The sequence below is a fragment of the Dromiciops gliroides genome, chromosome 5 (assembly GCF_019393635.1).
Source record: "Dromiciops gliroides isolate mDroGli1 chromosome 5, mDroGli1.pri, whole genome shotgun sequence".
NCBI lineage: Eukaryota > Metazoa > Chordata > Mammalia > Microbiotheria > Microbiotheriidae > Dromiciops > Dromiciops gliroides.
The window spans coordinates 284,665,055-284,683,668 of record NC_057865.1 but is presented as its reverse complement, the minus strand read 5'-3'; the positions used below and the strand labels follow the sequence as shown (position 1 = coordinate 284,683,668).

At 42.2% G+C, this 18,614-nt stretch overlaps 1 protein-coding gene across 5 annotated transcripts in view; it reads left to right on the top strand.

Annotated features, from left to right (window-relative positions):
• The window catches only part of SYN3 (synapsin III), a 477,977-nt gene that overhangs the window by 38,337 nt on the left and 421,026 nt on the right, over nucleotides 1-18,614 (top strand). For 4 of the 5 annotated variants that reach the window (XM_043965053.1, XM_043965054.1, XM_043965055.1 and 1 more), the window contains one exon: nucleotides 17,213-17,696. The exons of the other annotated variant lie outside the window; for it this stretch is intronic. In XM_043965053.1, the coding sequence (XP_043820988.1) occupies nucleotides 17,386-17,696 (311 nt within the window). In that variant the 5' untranslated portion in view covers nucleotides 17,213-17,385. The remainder of the gene's footprint in view (nucleotides 1-17,212; nucleotides 17,697-18,614) is intronic. 5 annotated transcript variants of the gene reach the window in all.

Below are 18,614 nucleotides of genomic sequence, written 5' to 3'. Positions count from 1 at the left end.
GCTTATTATCACCCTGATTTTCAGGTGGGAAAACAGAGAGAGATTGAGAGAGAGAGATTGAGAGAGAGAGATTGAGAGAGAGAGGTTGAGAGAGAGGTTGAGAGAGAGAGGTTGAGAGAGAGAGGTTGAGAGAGAGAGGTTGAGAGAGAGAGGTTGAGAGAGAGAGGTTGAGAGAGAGAGGTTGAGAGAGAGAGGTTGAGAGAGAGAGGTTGAGAGAGAGAGGTTGAGAGAGAGAGGTTGAGAGAGAGAGGTTGAGAGAGAGATTGAGAGAGAGGTTGAGAGAGAGATTGAGAGAGAGGTTGAGAGAGAGATTGAGAGAGAGGTTGAGAGAGAGATTGAGAGAGAGGTTGAGAGAGAGATTGAGAGAGAGGTTGAGAGAGAGGTTGAGAGAGAGATTGAGAGAGAGGTTGAGAGAGAGGTTGAGAGAGAGGTTGAGAGAGAGGTTGAGAGAGAGGTTGAGAGAGAGGTTGAGAGAGGTTGAGAGAGAGGTTGAGAGAGAGGTTGAGAGAGATTGAGAGAGAGGTTGAGAGAGAGGTTGAGAGAGAGATTGAGAGAGAGGTTGAGAGAGAGGTTGAGAGAGAGGTTGAGAGAGAGGTTGAGAGAGAGGTTGAGAGAGAGGTTGAGAGAGAGGTTGAGAGAGAGGTTGAGAGAGAGGTTGAGAGAGAGGTTGAGAGAGAGGTTGAGAGAGAGGTTGAGAGAGAGGTTGAGAGAGAGGTTGAGAGAGAGGTTGAGAGAGAGGTTGAGAGAGAGGTTGAGAGAGAGGTTGAGAGAGAGTGTGAGAGAGAGGTTGAGAGAGAGGTTGAGAGAGAGATTGAGAGAGAGGTTGAGAGAGAGGTTGAGAGAGAGGTTGAGAGAGAGGTTGAGAGAGAGGTTGAGAGAGAGGTTGAGAGAGAGGTTGAGAGAGAGGTTGAGAGAGAGGTTGAGAGAGAGGTTGAGAGAGAGGTTGAGAGAGAGGTTGAGAGAGAGGTTGAGAGAGAGGTTGAGAGAGAGGTTGAGAGAGAGGTTGAGAGAGAGGTTGAGAGAGAGGTTGAGAGAGAGGTTGAGAGAGAGGTTGAGAGAGAGGTTGAGAGAGAGGTTGAGAGAGAGGTTGAGAGAGAGAGAGATTGAGAGAGAGAGAGATTGAGAGAGAGAGAGATTGAGAGAGAGAGAGATTGAGAGAGAGAGAGATTGAGAGAGAGAGAGATTGAGAGAGAGAGAGATTGAGAGAGAGAGAGATTGAGAGAGAGAGAGATTGAGAGAGAGAGAGATTGAGAGAGAGAGAGATTGAGAGAGAGAGAGATTGAGAGAGAGAGAGATTGAGAGAGAGAGAGATTGAGAGAGAGAGAGATTGAGAGAGAGAGAGATTGAGAGAGAGAGAGATTGAGAGAGAGAGAGATTGAGAGAGAGAGAGATTGAGAGAGAGAGATTGAGAGAGAGAGAGATTGAGAGAGAGAGAGATTGAGAGAGAGAGAGATTGAGAGAGAGAGAGATTGAGAGAGAGAGAGATTGAGAGAGAGAGAGATTGAGAGAGAGAGAGATTGAGAGAGAGAGAGATTGAGAGAGAGAGAGATTGAGAGAGAGAGAGATTGAGAGAGAGAGAGAGTGAGAGAGAGAGAGATTGAGAGAGAGAGAGATTGAGAGAGAGAGAGATTGAGAGAGAGAGAGATTGAGAGAGAGAGAGATTGAGAGAGAGAGAGATTGAGAGAGAGAGAGATTGAGAGAGAGAGAGATTGAGAGAGAGAGAGATTGAGAGAGAGAGAGATTGAGAGAGAGAGAGATTGAGAGAGAGAGAGATTGAGAGAGAGAGAGATTGAGAGAGAGAGAGATTGAGAGAGAGAGAGATTGAGAGAGAGAGAGATTGAGAGAGAGAGAGATTGAGAGAGAGAGAGATTGAGAGAGAGAGAGATTGAGAGAGAGAGAGATTGAGAGAGAGAGAGATTGAGAGAGAGAGAGATTGAGAGAGAGAGAGATTGAGAGAGAGAGAGATTGAGAGAGAGAGAGATTGAGAGAGAGAGAGATTGAGAGAGAGAGAGAGATTGAGAGAGAGAGAGATTGAGAGAGAGAGAGAGATTGAGAGAGAGAGAGATTGAGAGAGAGAGAGAGATTGAGAGAGAGAGAGATTGAGAGAGAGAGAGATTGAGAGAGAGAGAGATTGAGAGAGAGAGAGATTGAGAGAGAGAGAGATTGAGAGAGAGAGAGATTGAGAGAGAGAGAGATTGAGAGAGAGAGAGATTGAGAGAGAGAGAGATTGAGAGAGAGAGAGATTGAGAGAGAGAGAGATTGAGAGAGAGAGAGATTGAGAGAGAGAGAGATTGAGAGAGAGAGAGATTGAGAGAGAGAGAGATTGAGAGAGAGAGAGATTGAGAGAGAGAGAGATTGAGAGAGAGATTGAGAGAGAGAGAGATTGAGAGAGAGATTGAGAGAGAGATTGAGAGAGAGAGATTGAGAGAGAGAGAGATTGAGAGAGAGAGAGATTGAGAGAGAGAGAGATTGAGAGAGAGAGAGATTGAGAGAGAGAGAGATTGAGAGAGAGAGAGATTGAGAGATTAAGAGACTTGCCCAGGGTCACATGCCTAGTAAGCATCTAAAGTGGATTTGAACTCAAGTCTTCCTCACTACAAGTCTGGCATTCCACTATGCCAATTAGCTATTTCTGATGAATTTCCTCTGTATTGAGAATCTGTTGTTGTCTCTCAGAAATAACATGAGCTATATAAAGTAATTGCAAGGCTGCAATTAGGAGTTAGATGCATTATGTCCCAAATAGTCAAGATTATATTAGAGAAACAAAGACACAGCAGGGATATTAGAGTGAGGCAATTCCAAATGAACTCTTTCAGAACTGAAAATAGTGGCTGCATTTAATTTACAGAACAGGTCCCTCCCATTAAATTGAAAGCAAGATTCTCAGAGAGAAAGAAGGCATGCTCAGTCTTAGGGGACCATTTGCATGGTAATTGAATGAGAAAAAAATACAAATGAGAAGTCATACCCACTGCCTAGACCAAATCAAAGGTCTTAGGAACATTGTGGCAATCAACAGCAGATAACATTGATTTGGCCATCCCACCATCAGTTAAAAAGAATTCCAGACAGGGCAGCAAGAATTCAGGCTTTGGGGATGGATGTAGAAAGGGGAGAAATTAGGTTATGTGAGTGCCCCACATTCCCTCATTGTTAGAATCTTGGATATTGTGATGTTATATTTAGATTTCCATTGAACCATTTCTTTCCAATAATGATGGGTATCGATTTATCAGTGGGAAAGGTAACTTTTGAAGACTAGGAGAATTCAAGGATAGGATTTTCTTATTCTGAATTTGTCCTATCATTAGGTTACCTTGAGCAACAGACTTTCAGCCACTTGCTTGCTATGGTGGTCTATTCCAACAATGATGTCATCAAGGGTTTTAGTTTCCCAGCACATAACTGCATTTTCTGCCTCCTGGAGAAATAGTCTTTTCCAGTCCATTGACCAATGTCTGGAATAACATGGGCTTAAATGCATTTTCTATGTCTGGAAGGACAGGATAATTCTGGAAATCTTGTAACAGTCTGCTATAATCATTAGAAGGGTTTTCATCAGGTTTCTATTCACAGGCTCCAATTTGACTCATAACAATGTGGGGAGGGCAAACCCTTAAGAATTGCTTCAAGAAGGCATTGGTGAGCATCCTGGAAGATCTGGTCATTCTGAGCTTCAGTATTTGGCCAGTAGGCAGATTACACAAAGCTGTCCATTGCTAATTAGATAGCAGGCATGACAGTAGCTGGTTAACATTAGTCCAAGTTGACTGATAGACTGAAAAAAAGATTTTTGCATTCACCTGGATTTTCACATAATTTAGGGAATGTATTAGACCAGAAGGCAACCAGAGCATATGGACCAAAGTAGTGTGTAATTTAAGAATCTAAATGTGGGTTCTAATCTGTTCCCCCAGCTTTGGGGGAAACTGACTAAAATCACTGATAAAATGAGTGTAGGTTTTTAAGGGTTTATTGAAAGATAGAAAGAGAAAGATTGAGAACAGAATTCCAACAGCCTGGCATTCCTATCTTTCTTCAAATTTCCTGTGAAGTCCTCTGCCGCCGCCACCACCATCAAGTCAGGAACCAAAAAGAGACAGAGCTCTCCACGCAGGCCCTCTTTCCTCCTTCCTGTCCCCTCTCAGAAAATAGGAGGCTCCTCAAGTTGATTGGCTGGTAGCCTTGATAGACAGCACCCATGAGCAAACATCACTTCCTGACGCCGAGGAAAAGCCACATGGCCTTGCCCTCTGAGGCATTCTCCTCATGGCGGAGCTTTCCTATAGTAAGTCTCCAGTAGGTGGCGTCATTCCAATCATTCCAGTAGCACCATCCTTTTGAGGACTAGAATGTTGGTAGGGGCATTTAAATATTGGAAATGATTGCACGTTGGATGTAACACCAGAAGCACCTTACAGTTGTCATCTCCAAGAGGTCGATTTGCTTTCTTAAAAATTATTTTGAAGAAGTACCCAGGAGTCATACTTACATTTGATTACTTCCCAATTCTAAATTCTTCAGCACTCGGCTTCATTTTAAGTAGACCCTTTGGAGCCTGGACCATAGTAAAGAATTCACTCTGACTTTTGTTGGGCAGTTGCCAGACAGGCTAAAGTTCTTGGGGACCCAAAGATCAAAGTGAACCCAAAGTTCAAAGGATCTGTCCTAGCCAGAGCCAATGTGGGAGGATAAGCTGGTGGGGATAGGTATATAGCAGGGGATCAAAGATGGAAATTTATTCCATTTCCAATTTGAATTTTTTAAATTCCAGCCTTAACTTTGCCTCTTTGTTCTGGAGGTTTTGTTGCCACTGTTTTTCTGAATTTGCCTCCCCCCGAAACTACACCCTCATCTGGTAAGGATAGGTGTCTCAGACACGAATAATAACAGTGTCTGAGGATTTCACGATCAAAGGATCCTTCTAAAGCAGAGGGGCTTAAGCTTTTTTGTGACAAGGCTCCCTCTGACATAAAGCCTATGGACCCCTTCTCAGAATAATACTTTTAAAGAATTGAAAGAAATAATAGTTTTCCAACAGAGGTTAATGAAAATAAAGATGTAATTTTTCCCATCCAAATTTATGGACCTCCTGAAATCTATCCATAAACTCCTCATGGGTCTACAGAGCCTAGGTTAACCGCTTTTCTTCTGAAGGAAACTACAGTTGGCTGTCTTAAGTAAAGACAAAAAGTTTAGCTGCTTCAGAAATCATGGGGACTAGGCCCATAATTAATATACCTAAAATTTGGAAAGGGCGAGCAGGAAGTTTTGGAGCCAATTCTTTGCATTATTAAATTTTAGAAATTTCCCATATGTCCCCACAAATAGGGATAAAACCTTAGCACCACCCAGTTTTTCTTGACAAATTCTGGTTCTTGATCAGTTCTAATTGATCGTGACAAATTTTGGTAGATCTGGACAGATTCCAGTTGTTCTTAACAGGTTATGATTTATCTTGACAAATTCTGCTGGATCTGGACAGATGATTCCAGTTGATCTGGACAGATTATAGCTGGTTTTGGACAGATTCCATTCATCTTGAAAAATTCACTAATTCATCACACTGCTGGATTCTAGTATACTAGGGCACTGGATCACAGTCTTTGCCCAACTGGGAACAGTGGATACTGGCCTCTCAGGCCTGATACTCAGGCTAGATATAGATGGTTCTGATGGTCAGCAGCCACAGGCAAGACCAAAGTGAGGGAATTGGAAATAGAAAAGGATGTGCTCATCTGTATCCCACCCCATGGGAGCCCTTGGCCTTTTGTCATCCCTCTTTTGACACCAAAACTGTTAAGGAAATAAATCTCTAAGTTAAAAATTTATCAAAAACAAGTGTTTACTTCAGTCTCTCAGGAGAGACACACACACACACACACACACACACACACACACACACACACACACACACACAGACTGACCCCAGGACCAAATTCAGACTGGGCCTTCTATCCTCAAAACTGAGTCCCAGGGAGATGTTTATACATCCCAAGAGAAAAAAGACTATCAATTAGTGCCATTAACGGCTTGTGGAAAAAAACAGATACGACATAATTCAGAAGAGAGGAACCTCAGAGCAGAGGCAGTTGTTTCTTGAAGAGTTCAGCCTTGCAGAGAAAAATCACCTTACATATGTAGTTAATGCAAAGAAGCATTCTAAAAATTACAAATTCCTAAAGTGACTTTGCTGCCTTTCCCAAGTGAGACTTCTTCTTGGAGGTTTTTAAAAATGTATTTATGAGGGGTCAGCGAGGTGGCACAGTGAATAAGGCACTGACCCTCGATTCAGGAGAACCTGAGTTCAAATCTGGCCTCAGACACTGGACACTTACTACCTATATGACCCTGGGCAAGTAACTTAACCCTCATTCCCCCCCCCCCAAAAAAATAATAAAATGTATTTATCACCAACTCGAGACCAGTAAGCTCTTAATCTCAGCTCTACTATTCACTACTGTGAAAATCGAGGGAAATTGGGTCTCCGATTCCTCATGTATGAATGTGAGAGGGTTGATTAGATGATATTTGACTTCCCTCTTGCTCGAAATCTGTGATCTTTCTCTGTGGTCCAGGCAATTCAGTCACTAAACAAGCATTTATTATATGCTTACTCTGTGCCTGGCCCTGTGCTAATTAATCATGGAGGGTACCAAGGAAAAGCAGCTTATATTCTTACGAAGCTTACGTTCTAATTTTATATAACTTATCTTCTAAGTTATAGATGGATATAGTCTTCATAGGTAAAGGGGGTTTCCACAGCAGAAATTCCCTAAATCAAAGAATGATTAAAGAATGGTTGATTTAGAGCATCAGTTGGATTTACAAATCATCTAATCCATTTTTATTTTACAAATGAGGAAACCAGAGCCCAGAGAAATGAAGGGACTAACTCAACATCCTGTAGGTAACTAGTAGAAGGGGCAGAATTTGAACCCAGAGCCTCTGACTCCGCTATACCACTTTCCTTCATACATTAATATACTTAGTCTTAGAAAAATAAGGGAGTGGTTGTTGTTGCCTTTAAACCTGATGAGGGGTAGGGGTATAGGATACATGACCCTCCAGAGAGATTGAGGCTCAAGCTGGCCAGATCTCAGCATTGCAAGTTGAAAAGGTTCAGTCAACACCACTTGAAGAATCTCTTTCTGGAAACTCCAACCCTCCCATCGGTTCTGTGCCCCTTTGTTCTGAGGAGGAAGACCAGAGAAGAGACTCCACTGAGAAGAGGCAATGTGAGCCAATCAGAACTCTTCAGAGACCACAGTAAGCCTTTGATGGGGGTGGGGGTACTCCTGCTGAAAGAGACCTGGAGAAGAGAGACAGAAAGTGATCCTCTGATGTGGGAACCGAACACTCTTTCAATAGATGCTTCTGTCTGACCTTTCCCAGGAAGGGAAGCCTCTCTTCTTTTGGCCATTTCATCTATCAGATTCTGCTGTTGACCTTCAGCCTTCAACAGAGTCCTTTGTTGCCTGTGGTCACCAATCCATCATCAGGATGGAAGGTGCGCTATGGCCATGAATTTTAAAATTTCCTACTGGTACAGAATGTCAGTTCTGAATAACATAAGCCCTACTCACTAGTGGAAAAAGAGGACATCCTTTAACATCCAAGCCTTTTGATGCCAACAAAAAGAATGTGGAAGAGGAGGATGTTTGGGGGTGTGGGATTGGATCAGAGAGAATTCTATGTTCAAAAGATTGAAGAACTGGAAGGGGCAGAGCCAAGATGGCGGAGAATAGAACCGGAAAGGTCCTCAAAAGTTATCTAGTCCAGCCACCACATTTTACAGTTCTAGCCAAACCAACTTATCACACTGTACATGACCTTCCATCCCCACACCTTGGTACAGCCTCTTGTCTCACATGCCTAAGAGGTCTTCCTCTCTTCCAAGCCACTGAATCCCTACTTTCCTTCAAAATGCTGCTCAGCCATTGCTCCCTATAGGAAGAAGCTCTCCCCATGCCCATCCCCACTAGGGCCGCCCCTCAGGAATTAATTTTGACTGGGAGTTACTTTGGATCTACTTGATACATGTTTGGTTTTGAATTTTCTCTGCACATGTTGGTTCCCCACAATAGAATGGAAGCATTTTGAGGGCAGAGATTGGTTTTTTATTGTCTTTTATTTCCACTGCCTATCACAGTGCTTGGTTGGTGCCAATTAAGAAATTGCTGAATGAATAAGCTCATAAGAGTTAGTAGGGACCTTGGAGGCCACCTAGTCCAACCCTCGAATTTAAAAAAGATACGATTTGTATTCAATTCTTTTGCTTTTACATCGCCTTCACTTCCTAATAAGCTCCTCCCCTCCCCAGTGAATTATACCTCATAACAGGGGGGAAAACAGTTCAGCCAAATCTAATACCTCAACAGAGTCCAATGATATATGCAGTGTGCCAAATCCATAGTCCCCTCCCTCTACAAAAGAGGAAAAAAATAGGTTTGTAATAATTCCGTGGGACTCAGTTTTATATTTTTGTTCATTTATATTGTACTGGAGCAGCTAGGGATAAAGCAATGGTCCTGGATTCAGGAGGACCTGAGTTTAAATGTGGCATCAGACACTTGCCACTTACTAGCTGTGTGACCCTGGGCAAGTCACTTAACCCCAATTGCCTCACCAAAAAAATGTTCATTTATATTGTATCATTATTTTCTTAGTTCTGTTTACTCTCTGTTCCTATCAATGAATTAATCGTCCAACATTTATTAAGCACCCACTGCATGCCAGGCACTGGCTCTACAAAGACAAACTGAGCCTGCACTCAAGATGCTTACATTCTAACAGGTGAGACAACATGTACCTACATCAGTAAAACACAAAATATATACTAGTTAAATATAAGATACTTTTTGAGGAGGGCATCAGTGTGCGGGGAAGAGCATAGAGGCAGGGAGAGGTTGGTCAAGAAAGATTCCCATTCTCTGAATTCTTAATAGCTGGAAGGGACCTTAGAAACCATATGGTCCAATGTCTTCAGTCTACAGATGGGAAAATTGAGGGTCATAGTGGTATAATGCTTCATCCACCATCATTTAGGTGGTAAGCAGCAGAGACAGAGTTCCTTTCACTGTGCTAAGCTGACTCTCTTCATATTCCTTGTTTTGTAAGGACACAGTACTATCCTATGACTTTCATACACCACACTGTTTAGCCATTCTTGATTCACTGGTGAACTCATTTGTTTCCAGTTCTTTGCTATAACCAAAAATGCTGCTTTTAGTATTTTGGTGGCTGTGGGGTCTTTCTTTTTATCCATGAGGTTCTTGGGGGTCTATGCCCAGCAGTGGAGTCACTCAAGCACTACCTTAAGCCTTTCCTGGTTCTTTTCCCCCAGTCCTACTCCTAGAGTTGCTAGTGGCTTCCCTCCCAAGGTTGCCTAACATTTACTCTGTAATTTCTCTGTGTACACATATATGTATTGTGTATGTCTGTGTGTGTGCACACATACACACAAATATATACACATAGTCTCACCTCTCAGAACGTAATACCCTGGAAGGCAGGACCTGTTCTGATTTTGTCTTTATCTCCACACCATCCCCTCCCACCCCCCAAAATAGCACCTGGAAAAAAGTGAATGCTTAATAAGTGCCTGTCGACGAATTGGCTTATTGGAATCTCTGGATCAAAAACTATGGACGTCTTAGTCCTTTTCTTAGTGTGATTCCAAATTGCTTTTCACAACAGACCAATTCACAGCTTCACCAATAGTGAACACGTTAATGTCTTCTTACAGCCCCTCCAACATTCCCATCTTTTGTCCTTTGGGGCAAATTAGAAGTTATTTGCAGTTGCACTTGTGATGAATGGTTTTGAGCCATCTTTCAGGTGATTTTTAATAGTTTACAAGTCTTTTTGAAGACTGTTTATTCCCATCCTTTGGCCATTTATCTATTGGGGAATGGCTTTTGTTCTTATTTGCTGAATTAACCCAGATATATGCATATATGTATATACAGTCACATATTTATGTGTGTGTATGTTTATATGCACATGTGCGTATGTGTATGTGTGTCTGTAGATATACTAATATGTATAAATTTATGAGAGAGAGGGGAAGAGAGGGAGGGAAGGAGGATATCAGAGATAGTTTATGAAGAGGTTTTTTGGTCAATCAACAGAACACGTGAGATTTTAAGAATTATACTTACCCATTTAATTGAACCTTTGGGACCACAAACTTTCCAATGCAGTGTGTGAGATTCTTTTTTTTAATTCTTAAAACAAATTTTTTGAGGGGGGCAGGGCAATGAGGGTTGAGTGACTTGCCCAGGGTCACACAGCTAGTAAGTGTCAAGTGTCTGAAGCTAAATTTGAACTCAGGTCTTCCTGAATCCAGGGCTGGTGCTTTATCCACTGTGCCACCTAGCTGCCCCCATGTATGAGATTCTTTATCCTTGTACCTAGCACAGAGCTTGGCACATGATGGGGTTGGATAGTTAGGTGGCACAATTACTGCTGGACCTTGAGTGTGGAAGGTCTAAATTCAAATTCAGCCTCTGATCCTTGCTTGCTGGTGTCTTAACAGCTACCTGCCTCAGTTTCCTCATCTGTAAAATGGGGATAATAACACCACCCATTTCCTGGAGTTGTCATGAGGACCAGATGGCTTGTGTAAAGCGGATATAAATACAAAGCATTACTGCCATCCTCTGATAAATAAGTGCTTGCTAGTTGATTGACATTCAGTAGAACTGGACCTCCATCATGAAGATGTCTGCTGATTTTCCTAATGAGGTAGTGGGGGGAGGGGAGAGAAACAGTATTGCTCCCAAGATAACTGAGACCCAAAGAGGGGAATCAATTAGATCAAGATCACACAGCGAGTCACTGACAGAGCCCGGACATACTCCTTAGGCCACAGCAGGCCCCCTGCCCTTCTTTTACCCGACCACCTTTGACAAATAAGATTCAGCCTCTTCCTTTCGGTCTCTCCTTTCCCTGTGATGTAGTCCACGGAATAAGCCCAGAGTCAATCTAGCAATTTCTGAATCCAGTCTGGGAGTGTCCTATTTCTCATGTGGCCACTGCCTCCCTCTGGTGGCCAATGCTGAGAATTCTCATTAAAATTCTCCATTGACAAAGCTGTCTCAGGAACTGAAGATGAAACAGGGTCTGAGGGAAGCGTATTTACTGTAGCAAGTTATCTACCAAGGATCTCATTGAGGCCCAGGATGGTAGAGTCGGAAGAGGCCTATGAGATCATATAGTCCCAGTCTTCTCATTTTACAGTTGTGTGAGCAAAAGCCCAGAGAAATTCAAAGACTGTACCATATGGAAAGGGAAAAGAACACCTGCTGTGTGCCCTATTTTAATCTTTAAAATTTTATCTCATTTGCCCCTCACAGCAACCCTGGGAGGTACATGTCATTTTCAATAGTTTTACAATTGAGGAAACTGAGGCAGACAGGGTAAGGGACTTCCCCAGGGTCACACAGCTAGAAATGTCTGTGGATTTGAATTAAGGTCTCCCTGACTCCAGGCCCAAGACTTTTCCTGCTTCACCATATTAGTTGGAAGGGACCTTGAAGGTTATCTCCAAACTTCTCATTTTATCCAAGTAGAAACAGATGCAAGCAAAGAAGGCTCTGAGAGTCTTACATAAGGTCACTTCTCTAGAAGTCAGTTTCCTCATCTGAAAGTGAGAATTATAGAACTACAGAAAGCTCCAACCCGAAGAGTCCTCAGGGATGGTCTAATCCTGAAGCCCATGGATTGATTTTAGGGAGTCAGTGAATTCAGATGGGGAAAAATTACATTCCTTATTTTCATCAATCTCTAATGGGAACAGAGCATTTCCTTCAATTGTTTAAAAACACTGATTCTGGGGGCAGCTGGGTGGTGCAGTGGATAAAGCACCAGCCCTAGATTCAGGAGGATCTGAGTCCAAATCTGGCCTCAGACACTTCACGATTACTAGCTGTGTGACCCTGGGCAAGTCACTTAACCCCCATTGTCCCGCAAAAAATAAAAATTAAAAAAAAAACTAAGCTTAAAAACACTGATTCTTAGGATGGGTCCATGGACCAACAGGGTGCTTGATGGAAAAAAAAAAAAGGGTCATGAACCCCTGGTCCAATCCGTCCAACTCACTTGACAAGAGAAGGATGCTGAAGGACCAAGAAGGGAAGTGATTTGTCCAAGGTCCCAAAGATTGCTCTACCTGTTGGCATGCTTAACCCCTGTTCATTTTTCATTTTTAAATGTTTCCTTTGGGGGGCAGCTAGGTGGCACAGTGGATAAGGCACAGGTCCTGGATTCAGGAAGACCTGATTTCAAATCTGGCCTCCGACACTTGACACTTACTAGCTGGGTGACCCTGGGCAAGTCACTTAACCCTGTTTGCCTCAGTTTCCTCATCTATAAAATTAAAGAAAGAAATGACAGACCACTCCAGGGTCTTTGCCCAGTAAACCCTAATGGGGTCACAAAGAGACACAGCATTAGAAACAAAAGGTGAGGGAGAGGGAACAGACCAAGATAACCTTGAAGATGCAAATCCAGTGGAGTGGGTAGGTAGACAATGGTGCAGTAGTGATGTCAGAAGAAGGAGAGGGTTTGAAGGAAAAGGGAATAAATTGAGTCTGGATCATGTGGAGTTTGAGGGGTCAGTGGGGTAAAGGTGTTCTATTGGGGTACTGGAGGTGTGGGCCTGGAACTCAGAAGAAGGGCAAGGACTCAGGATAGAGATGGCGAAAGCAGCTGCAAAGAGACTGTAGTTGAAGTCATGGGAACAAATGATATTGCAAAGGGAGAGGTGAAAGAAGGCCAAGGAGTCAGAAGACCTGGGTTCAAATCCTGCCTTTGGTTACTGCCTGTGTCACTTTGGGCACATAATTTAGTCTCCCTGAACCTCAGTTTCCCCATCTGTAAAATGAAAAAATCAGACTTAATTGGTCTCTGAAATCTCTTCCAGCTCTGGATCTATGAGTCTATAATCTAGCCTTTGTGACCTAGAATGAGTGACTTTACCCCTCTGTGCCTCGGTTTCCTCATCTCTAAAATTAAGGGATTAGATCGGTTTGCCTCTAAGGTCCTCTCCAGCTCTAGAGCTATGGTCCTATGAATTCTGACATTAAGGTTCATAAAAAGGATGAGAAGTAATTATAACTGGTATTTGTATAGTGCATTATAATTTGACCTTCACAATGACCCTGTGAAGCTATTATTTATCTCCACTTTACAGGTAAGGAAATCGAGGCAAGGAGAGATTCAGTGCCAAAGGTTGAACAGTCATTAAGTGTCTGAGGTAGGATTTGAATTCGGGTCTCCCTGACTCCAAGTCCAAAACCCTCCACTGTACCATCTAGCTACCCCAGAGAAATCAGTGAAGGAGCACTTTGTGAGCTAAGAGGAAAACCAGGGGAAAGGGATATCTCTGAGGCCAAGATAAGAGGAGGCAATCAGGGTTAAGTGACTTTCCCAGGGTTACACAACTAATAAATGTCTGAGGCAGGATTTGAACTTGGGTCCTACTGCCTTCAGGGTCAGTGCTCTATCCACTGTGCCATGTAGCTACCCTGAGAAGAAATAGTATTCAACAGGTGAGGCTAGTCAACAACATCAACCTTCATTAAGGTCAGTGCAATTTATCAAACATTAATCTAGTACCCACTGTGTGCACTGTGCTGTTCTAGGCAAAGGGAATACAAAGACAAATGAGACAGCCTTTGTCCTCGGGGAGCTCATATTCTATTGAGCAGATACAACCTGAGCACAGATGAGTTTCTACAAAGTGACTTCAAGAGGGAGAGAGCCCTTACAAGGAGAGGGGAAAAGGGTAATCAGGGAAGGAATGATGTAGGAGGGGGCACCTAAGCTATGATCTGTGAGAAATGAAGGGATCATAACAGGTGGTGGTGAGGAAAGAGAGATGTAGACAAGGTGTGAGTCCCACAAAGGTAGAATGGAAAGTCCAATAAAGGGCAGTATGATTAGAATGGAGACTAGATGAAGGGAGTCATAATAATACTGGAGAGGTAGGTGGGATGAAGATTGAAGGACTATTGGGTTTGTGAACCAGGAGATCCTTAAAGACATTAGAGCAGTTTCAGGAATATGGTGGGGGCAGAAGCTGGATTTTAAGATATTTGAATAGTTCCTGGAACATAGTGGGTGTTTAATAAATGTTGGTTGATCAAAATTAAGAAAAGCACCACAAGGGGACAGCTAGGTGGCTCAGTAGATAAAGCACTGGCCTGGGATTCAGGAGGACCTGAACTCAGGTCTGGCCTCAGACACTTGATACTTACCAGCTGTGTGACCCTGGACAAGTCACTTAACCCTCATTACCCCACCCCTCCAAAAAATTAAAATTAAAAAAAATTTTAAAAAGAAAATCACCACAGGAACCAAGAAAGTAGAAGTATCTTCTATCCTTTTAAAAAATGAAGGTTTATTACTGCCTTTTGCTTTCCCATCAGTTCATTTCCAAATATATCCCTATCCTTCATTCACTCAGAAAGCCTTACCTTGTAGCATAGCTTAAAAGAAAAAAAAAAAACCCTAAATTCAGCAAAGCTAACCAACACATCAGCTGTGCCTGACAGCAAATGCAACTTCTGTCCCCATAGTCCCACCAATTCTATGTCTGCAGGGAAGTACATTTTCTCTGTTCTTCCAAAACAAGCTTGGTCATTATAATTACATTGTATCCAACTTCATTTATTGTTCTTCCCATTTGTATTCTTGTGATCGCGTGTATGTTGTTCTCTTGGCTCTGCTTAGGTAACTGAATCAGTCCGTTGAAGTCTTCCCGAGCTTCTCTGAATTATTCATATTCGTAGTTTCTCATGACACAGTAGTATTCCATAGCATTCATTGACAGTAATTTGTTCAGCTATCATCCAATCAGTAATATCTACTTCTTTCCTTTCCTTTCCTTTCCCTTCTCTTCCTTTCCCTTCCCTTCCCTTTTAGTTTCCAGTTTTTTGCTACCACAGAGAGTGGGGCTGTGAATATTTTGGTGCATATGGGATCTTTCTTCCCATCTTCAGCATATATGTTCAACAATGGGATTTCTGGTTCAAAGGATCAAGACATTTTAGTCATTTCTTTAGTCTGATTCCAAGTTATTTTCCAGAATGGTTGACCTAGTTCTACTGTATATATTACTTTCCTCATTCTCCACCAACAATGTTGTCAGTGTTTCTAGTGTAGATAATTGTTTCTTGTGTGTGTGTGTGTGCATGCACCAAATAAACCACTTCATATGTATATAGAAAACCACTTTATGTTGTGTGTATTATCCTGAGACCAATCCTGTATCAGTTTATAAGAGTGAACCCCCAAAACCCCAAAAAACAAAAAAGGGTGAACCCAGTTTTGACTGCAACTCCAATCATCATCTTAAATTACTTTTAAGGAATGTATTTGTTATTATGAACTTTAAAAACATTATTCCATTACACAGAGAACAGAAAAGAAGATTCTAGATGAACTGGTAAACTTTTTATATACAATTGGATTTTTAAGTGCATATTAAATTTAACATGATAGTTTTGACATTGCACTGCTTATCTCTGTCCTGAATGTCATTTTGTCTTCTACTTTGTGCTTTTAAAATATTTCATTGATATTATTATCTTTTTTTGCCTCCCCTAACTCTACCCCCTTCCTCATTTCCCTTTCTTCATTTCTTAATACTGCATTACGTTTATGTAACACAATTTCTTCAGCTGTTCCCCAATTGATGCACCTCTTTGGTTGCAGTTCCTTGCTACAACAACAAAAAGTGCTGCTATAAATATTTTTGTATATATGGGCCCTTTCTCCCTGTCTCTCATATCTTAAGGGTCATGTCCCTAGTATTGATGTCACTGGTCCAGTGCTCTCAGAGGGAGAGATTGTACAATAGCAGCATTGGATAAATGGGTCACAAGTAGATGTTTTTGTTGCTACTGTTTTTGTTAAGGTTTGAGAATTCCTGGGCTTATTTATAGGCAAATGAGAGGGGACCCTAGATAAAGAAGAGACTGAACATATTTGAGAGACAGGGGGAAATTTCCAGAGCAGGATTCTGGAGGAGAGAAGAAATGTGATCTTGGATACCAAATGGAGAGAGGAATTAATCTTCTCCTGGAATTAGAATATCTTGAGAATATCACCATGCCATGCCACATTTTTGTTAGGCATCAAAAACTTGACACTCGGCTAATGTTCATTTTTCCTTAGAGGGATGTTCTCATCTGAAAGTGTCTGGCTTTAAGATCTACAAGGACATTTTAAAAAATTATTCATATCTATTGTTTTTACATCTCCTTCATTTCCATATGTGTCCTCTAACCAAAGAGCCATCCCATGTATCAAAGGATAAAAATTAAAGGGAGTAGGGACAGGAATACTGAGAGAAATTATGATGTAAAATAAGAGTTATCAATAAACCTGATTTTCAAAAGAAAGGGGGAAATAGGGGTTCAAGAAAATTAACCAACACATCAATTGAATTGGATAATATATGCAATGTTCCACACCCCAAGGAAGGGGAGCACATTTTCTTCTCTCCTCTGCAGGGCCAACACTCGTAATTATAATTGCACAGTTTGTTTTTTAAATTGTTGTTGTTTCTGTTTATATCATGTCATGTGTATATATATATATGTATATATGTGTGCATATATATATATACATATATATTCACATTTATATGTGTAGGGGCAGACAGAGATGAGAGGGGAAGAAATAAAGAGGGAGGGAAGGAGAGAGCGGGAGAGAAAGGAGGAAGAAAGAAATGAAGGGTAAAGAGGGATGAGGAGGAGGGAGAGAGGGGAAGGGAAAAGAGGAAAAGGAGGAGAGAGGGAGGGGGAGAGAGAGTGAGGAAGGGGAGGGAGGGAAGAAGGAAGGAGAGAGAGAATGTTTTCTTGGTTCTGTTTACTTCACTCTGCATCAGTTCATACAAGTCTTTCCCTACTTCTCCATATTCTTCATATTCGTTGTTTATTATAATATATAGTGCCAAATGTGTTTAGCCATTCCCTAGTCAGTGAGCATTTCCTTTGTTTTCAGTTCTTTGCCATTATAAAAAGTGCTGTTATAAATGTTTTGTTTTGTTTTTTTTTCTTTGTCTCTGGTCTCCTTGATGTATATACCTAGCATTGGAATCTCTGGTTTCTCACTTAGTTAGCAGAACTCCAAATTGCTTTACAGAATGGTTGGAGAAAAGGTAATTTTCCCCTACTTTTTGTGGTTGTTTCTACAGAAAAGTGAAGACACTGAAATTGAGAAAAAGAGGCCATTTCTGTAGGATTCCCCTGGCACACTTAGCCCTCTCCTCACCAGCCTCTTGCCTGGGTAGTCCTTGACCCTTGGCCTTGGGTATACTTATCCTGGCCGTGAAGGACCCCATTGGGCAAGTCCTCTCCAACTCCAGCCATGAACTTCCTCCGGCGCCGCCTCTCTGACAGCAGCTTCGTGGCCAACTTGCCCAACGGCTACATGATGGACCTGCAGCGTCCCAGCAGTTGTACCAGCTCCCCCGTTTCTCCAGCGATGGAGAGAAGGCACCCACAGCCTCTGTCTGCCTCCTCCTCCTCTTCTGGCTCGGGCTTCTTCAGTTCCCTCTCTAGTGCCATGAAGCAGAGCACACATGCAGCCTCGGGGATGATGGAGCCTCAGGTGTCCCCTATACCCATCATCCAGAAACCCAAGATCCTGTTGGTGGTGGATGATGCACATACGGACTGGTAAGCTATGAGCCCAAGTTGTCATTTGGGTCTTTCAGAGGCAAGTAATGTACCTTTGAGGTACTCTGAGGGAATGATGGGAAAGATTAAGGCTCAGAGCCTCCAGTTGCCACTCTCTCAGAATCTGGTGGCTCAGGACACCAAGTGGGAATGATTTCATTCTTCAGAATTGTGTCCACAGTCCCTGACACATAATAGGCATTGAGCAAATGCTGATTGATTGAAGCAAAGATGTTGAAATGTTTCCCCGTGTAACTTGAGGTCCATTAGTTCAACACTCAACACACAAACCTAAAAGAAGTTCGACCTTAGGATGAGAGCAATGCCTAAGTATTGTTCATCCTGGGGTCTAAGAATGATATCAGTTCTACTTCCTAGAAATAGAATCATAGAGCTAGAGTGAGAAGGAACCCTGGGGGCCCCCTTCCTTGTTTTTCAGTTGAGGAACTGAGGACCACAAAGATTAAGTCACTTACCCAAGATCACCAAATATTAAGCATCAGGTGCTAGATTTGAAGCTGGAAACCCTAATTTCAAAGCCAGTGTTCTTAGAGCGGCATAGTAGATAGAGGGTTAGCCTTGGAATAATGAAGATGTGGCTTCAAATCCTACCCCATCCACATAATAGCTATGTGACAAGCATGTAATTTACCTCTTGCCAAATATTGACCTCCCAGTGCCCCCAGGAAACTCTCTAGTACTTGGTTGTTGAGCAGTTATTGATATGTATTGAGGGAGGGAGTTACCACACTGGGAGTTCCTCAAATTGGTGAAATCACAGGCTCAGACCAAAAATCAATGGTCCCATTGTTCCCTACCTGAGACAATCATACCTAGAAGATTGGGTTCAGTTCTGGGTGCTACATTTTGGGAAGGATAGGCTAGAGTACTGTAAACTCAAATCTATATCAGAGGATT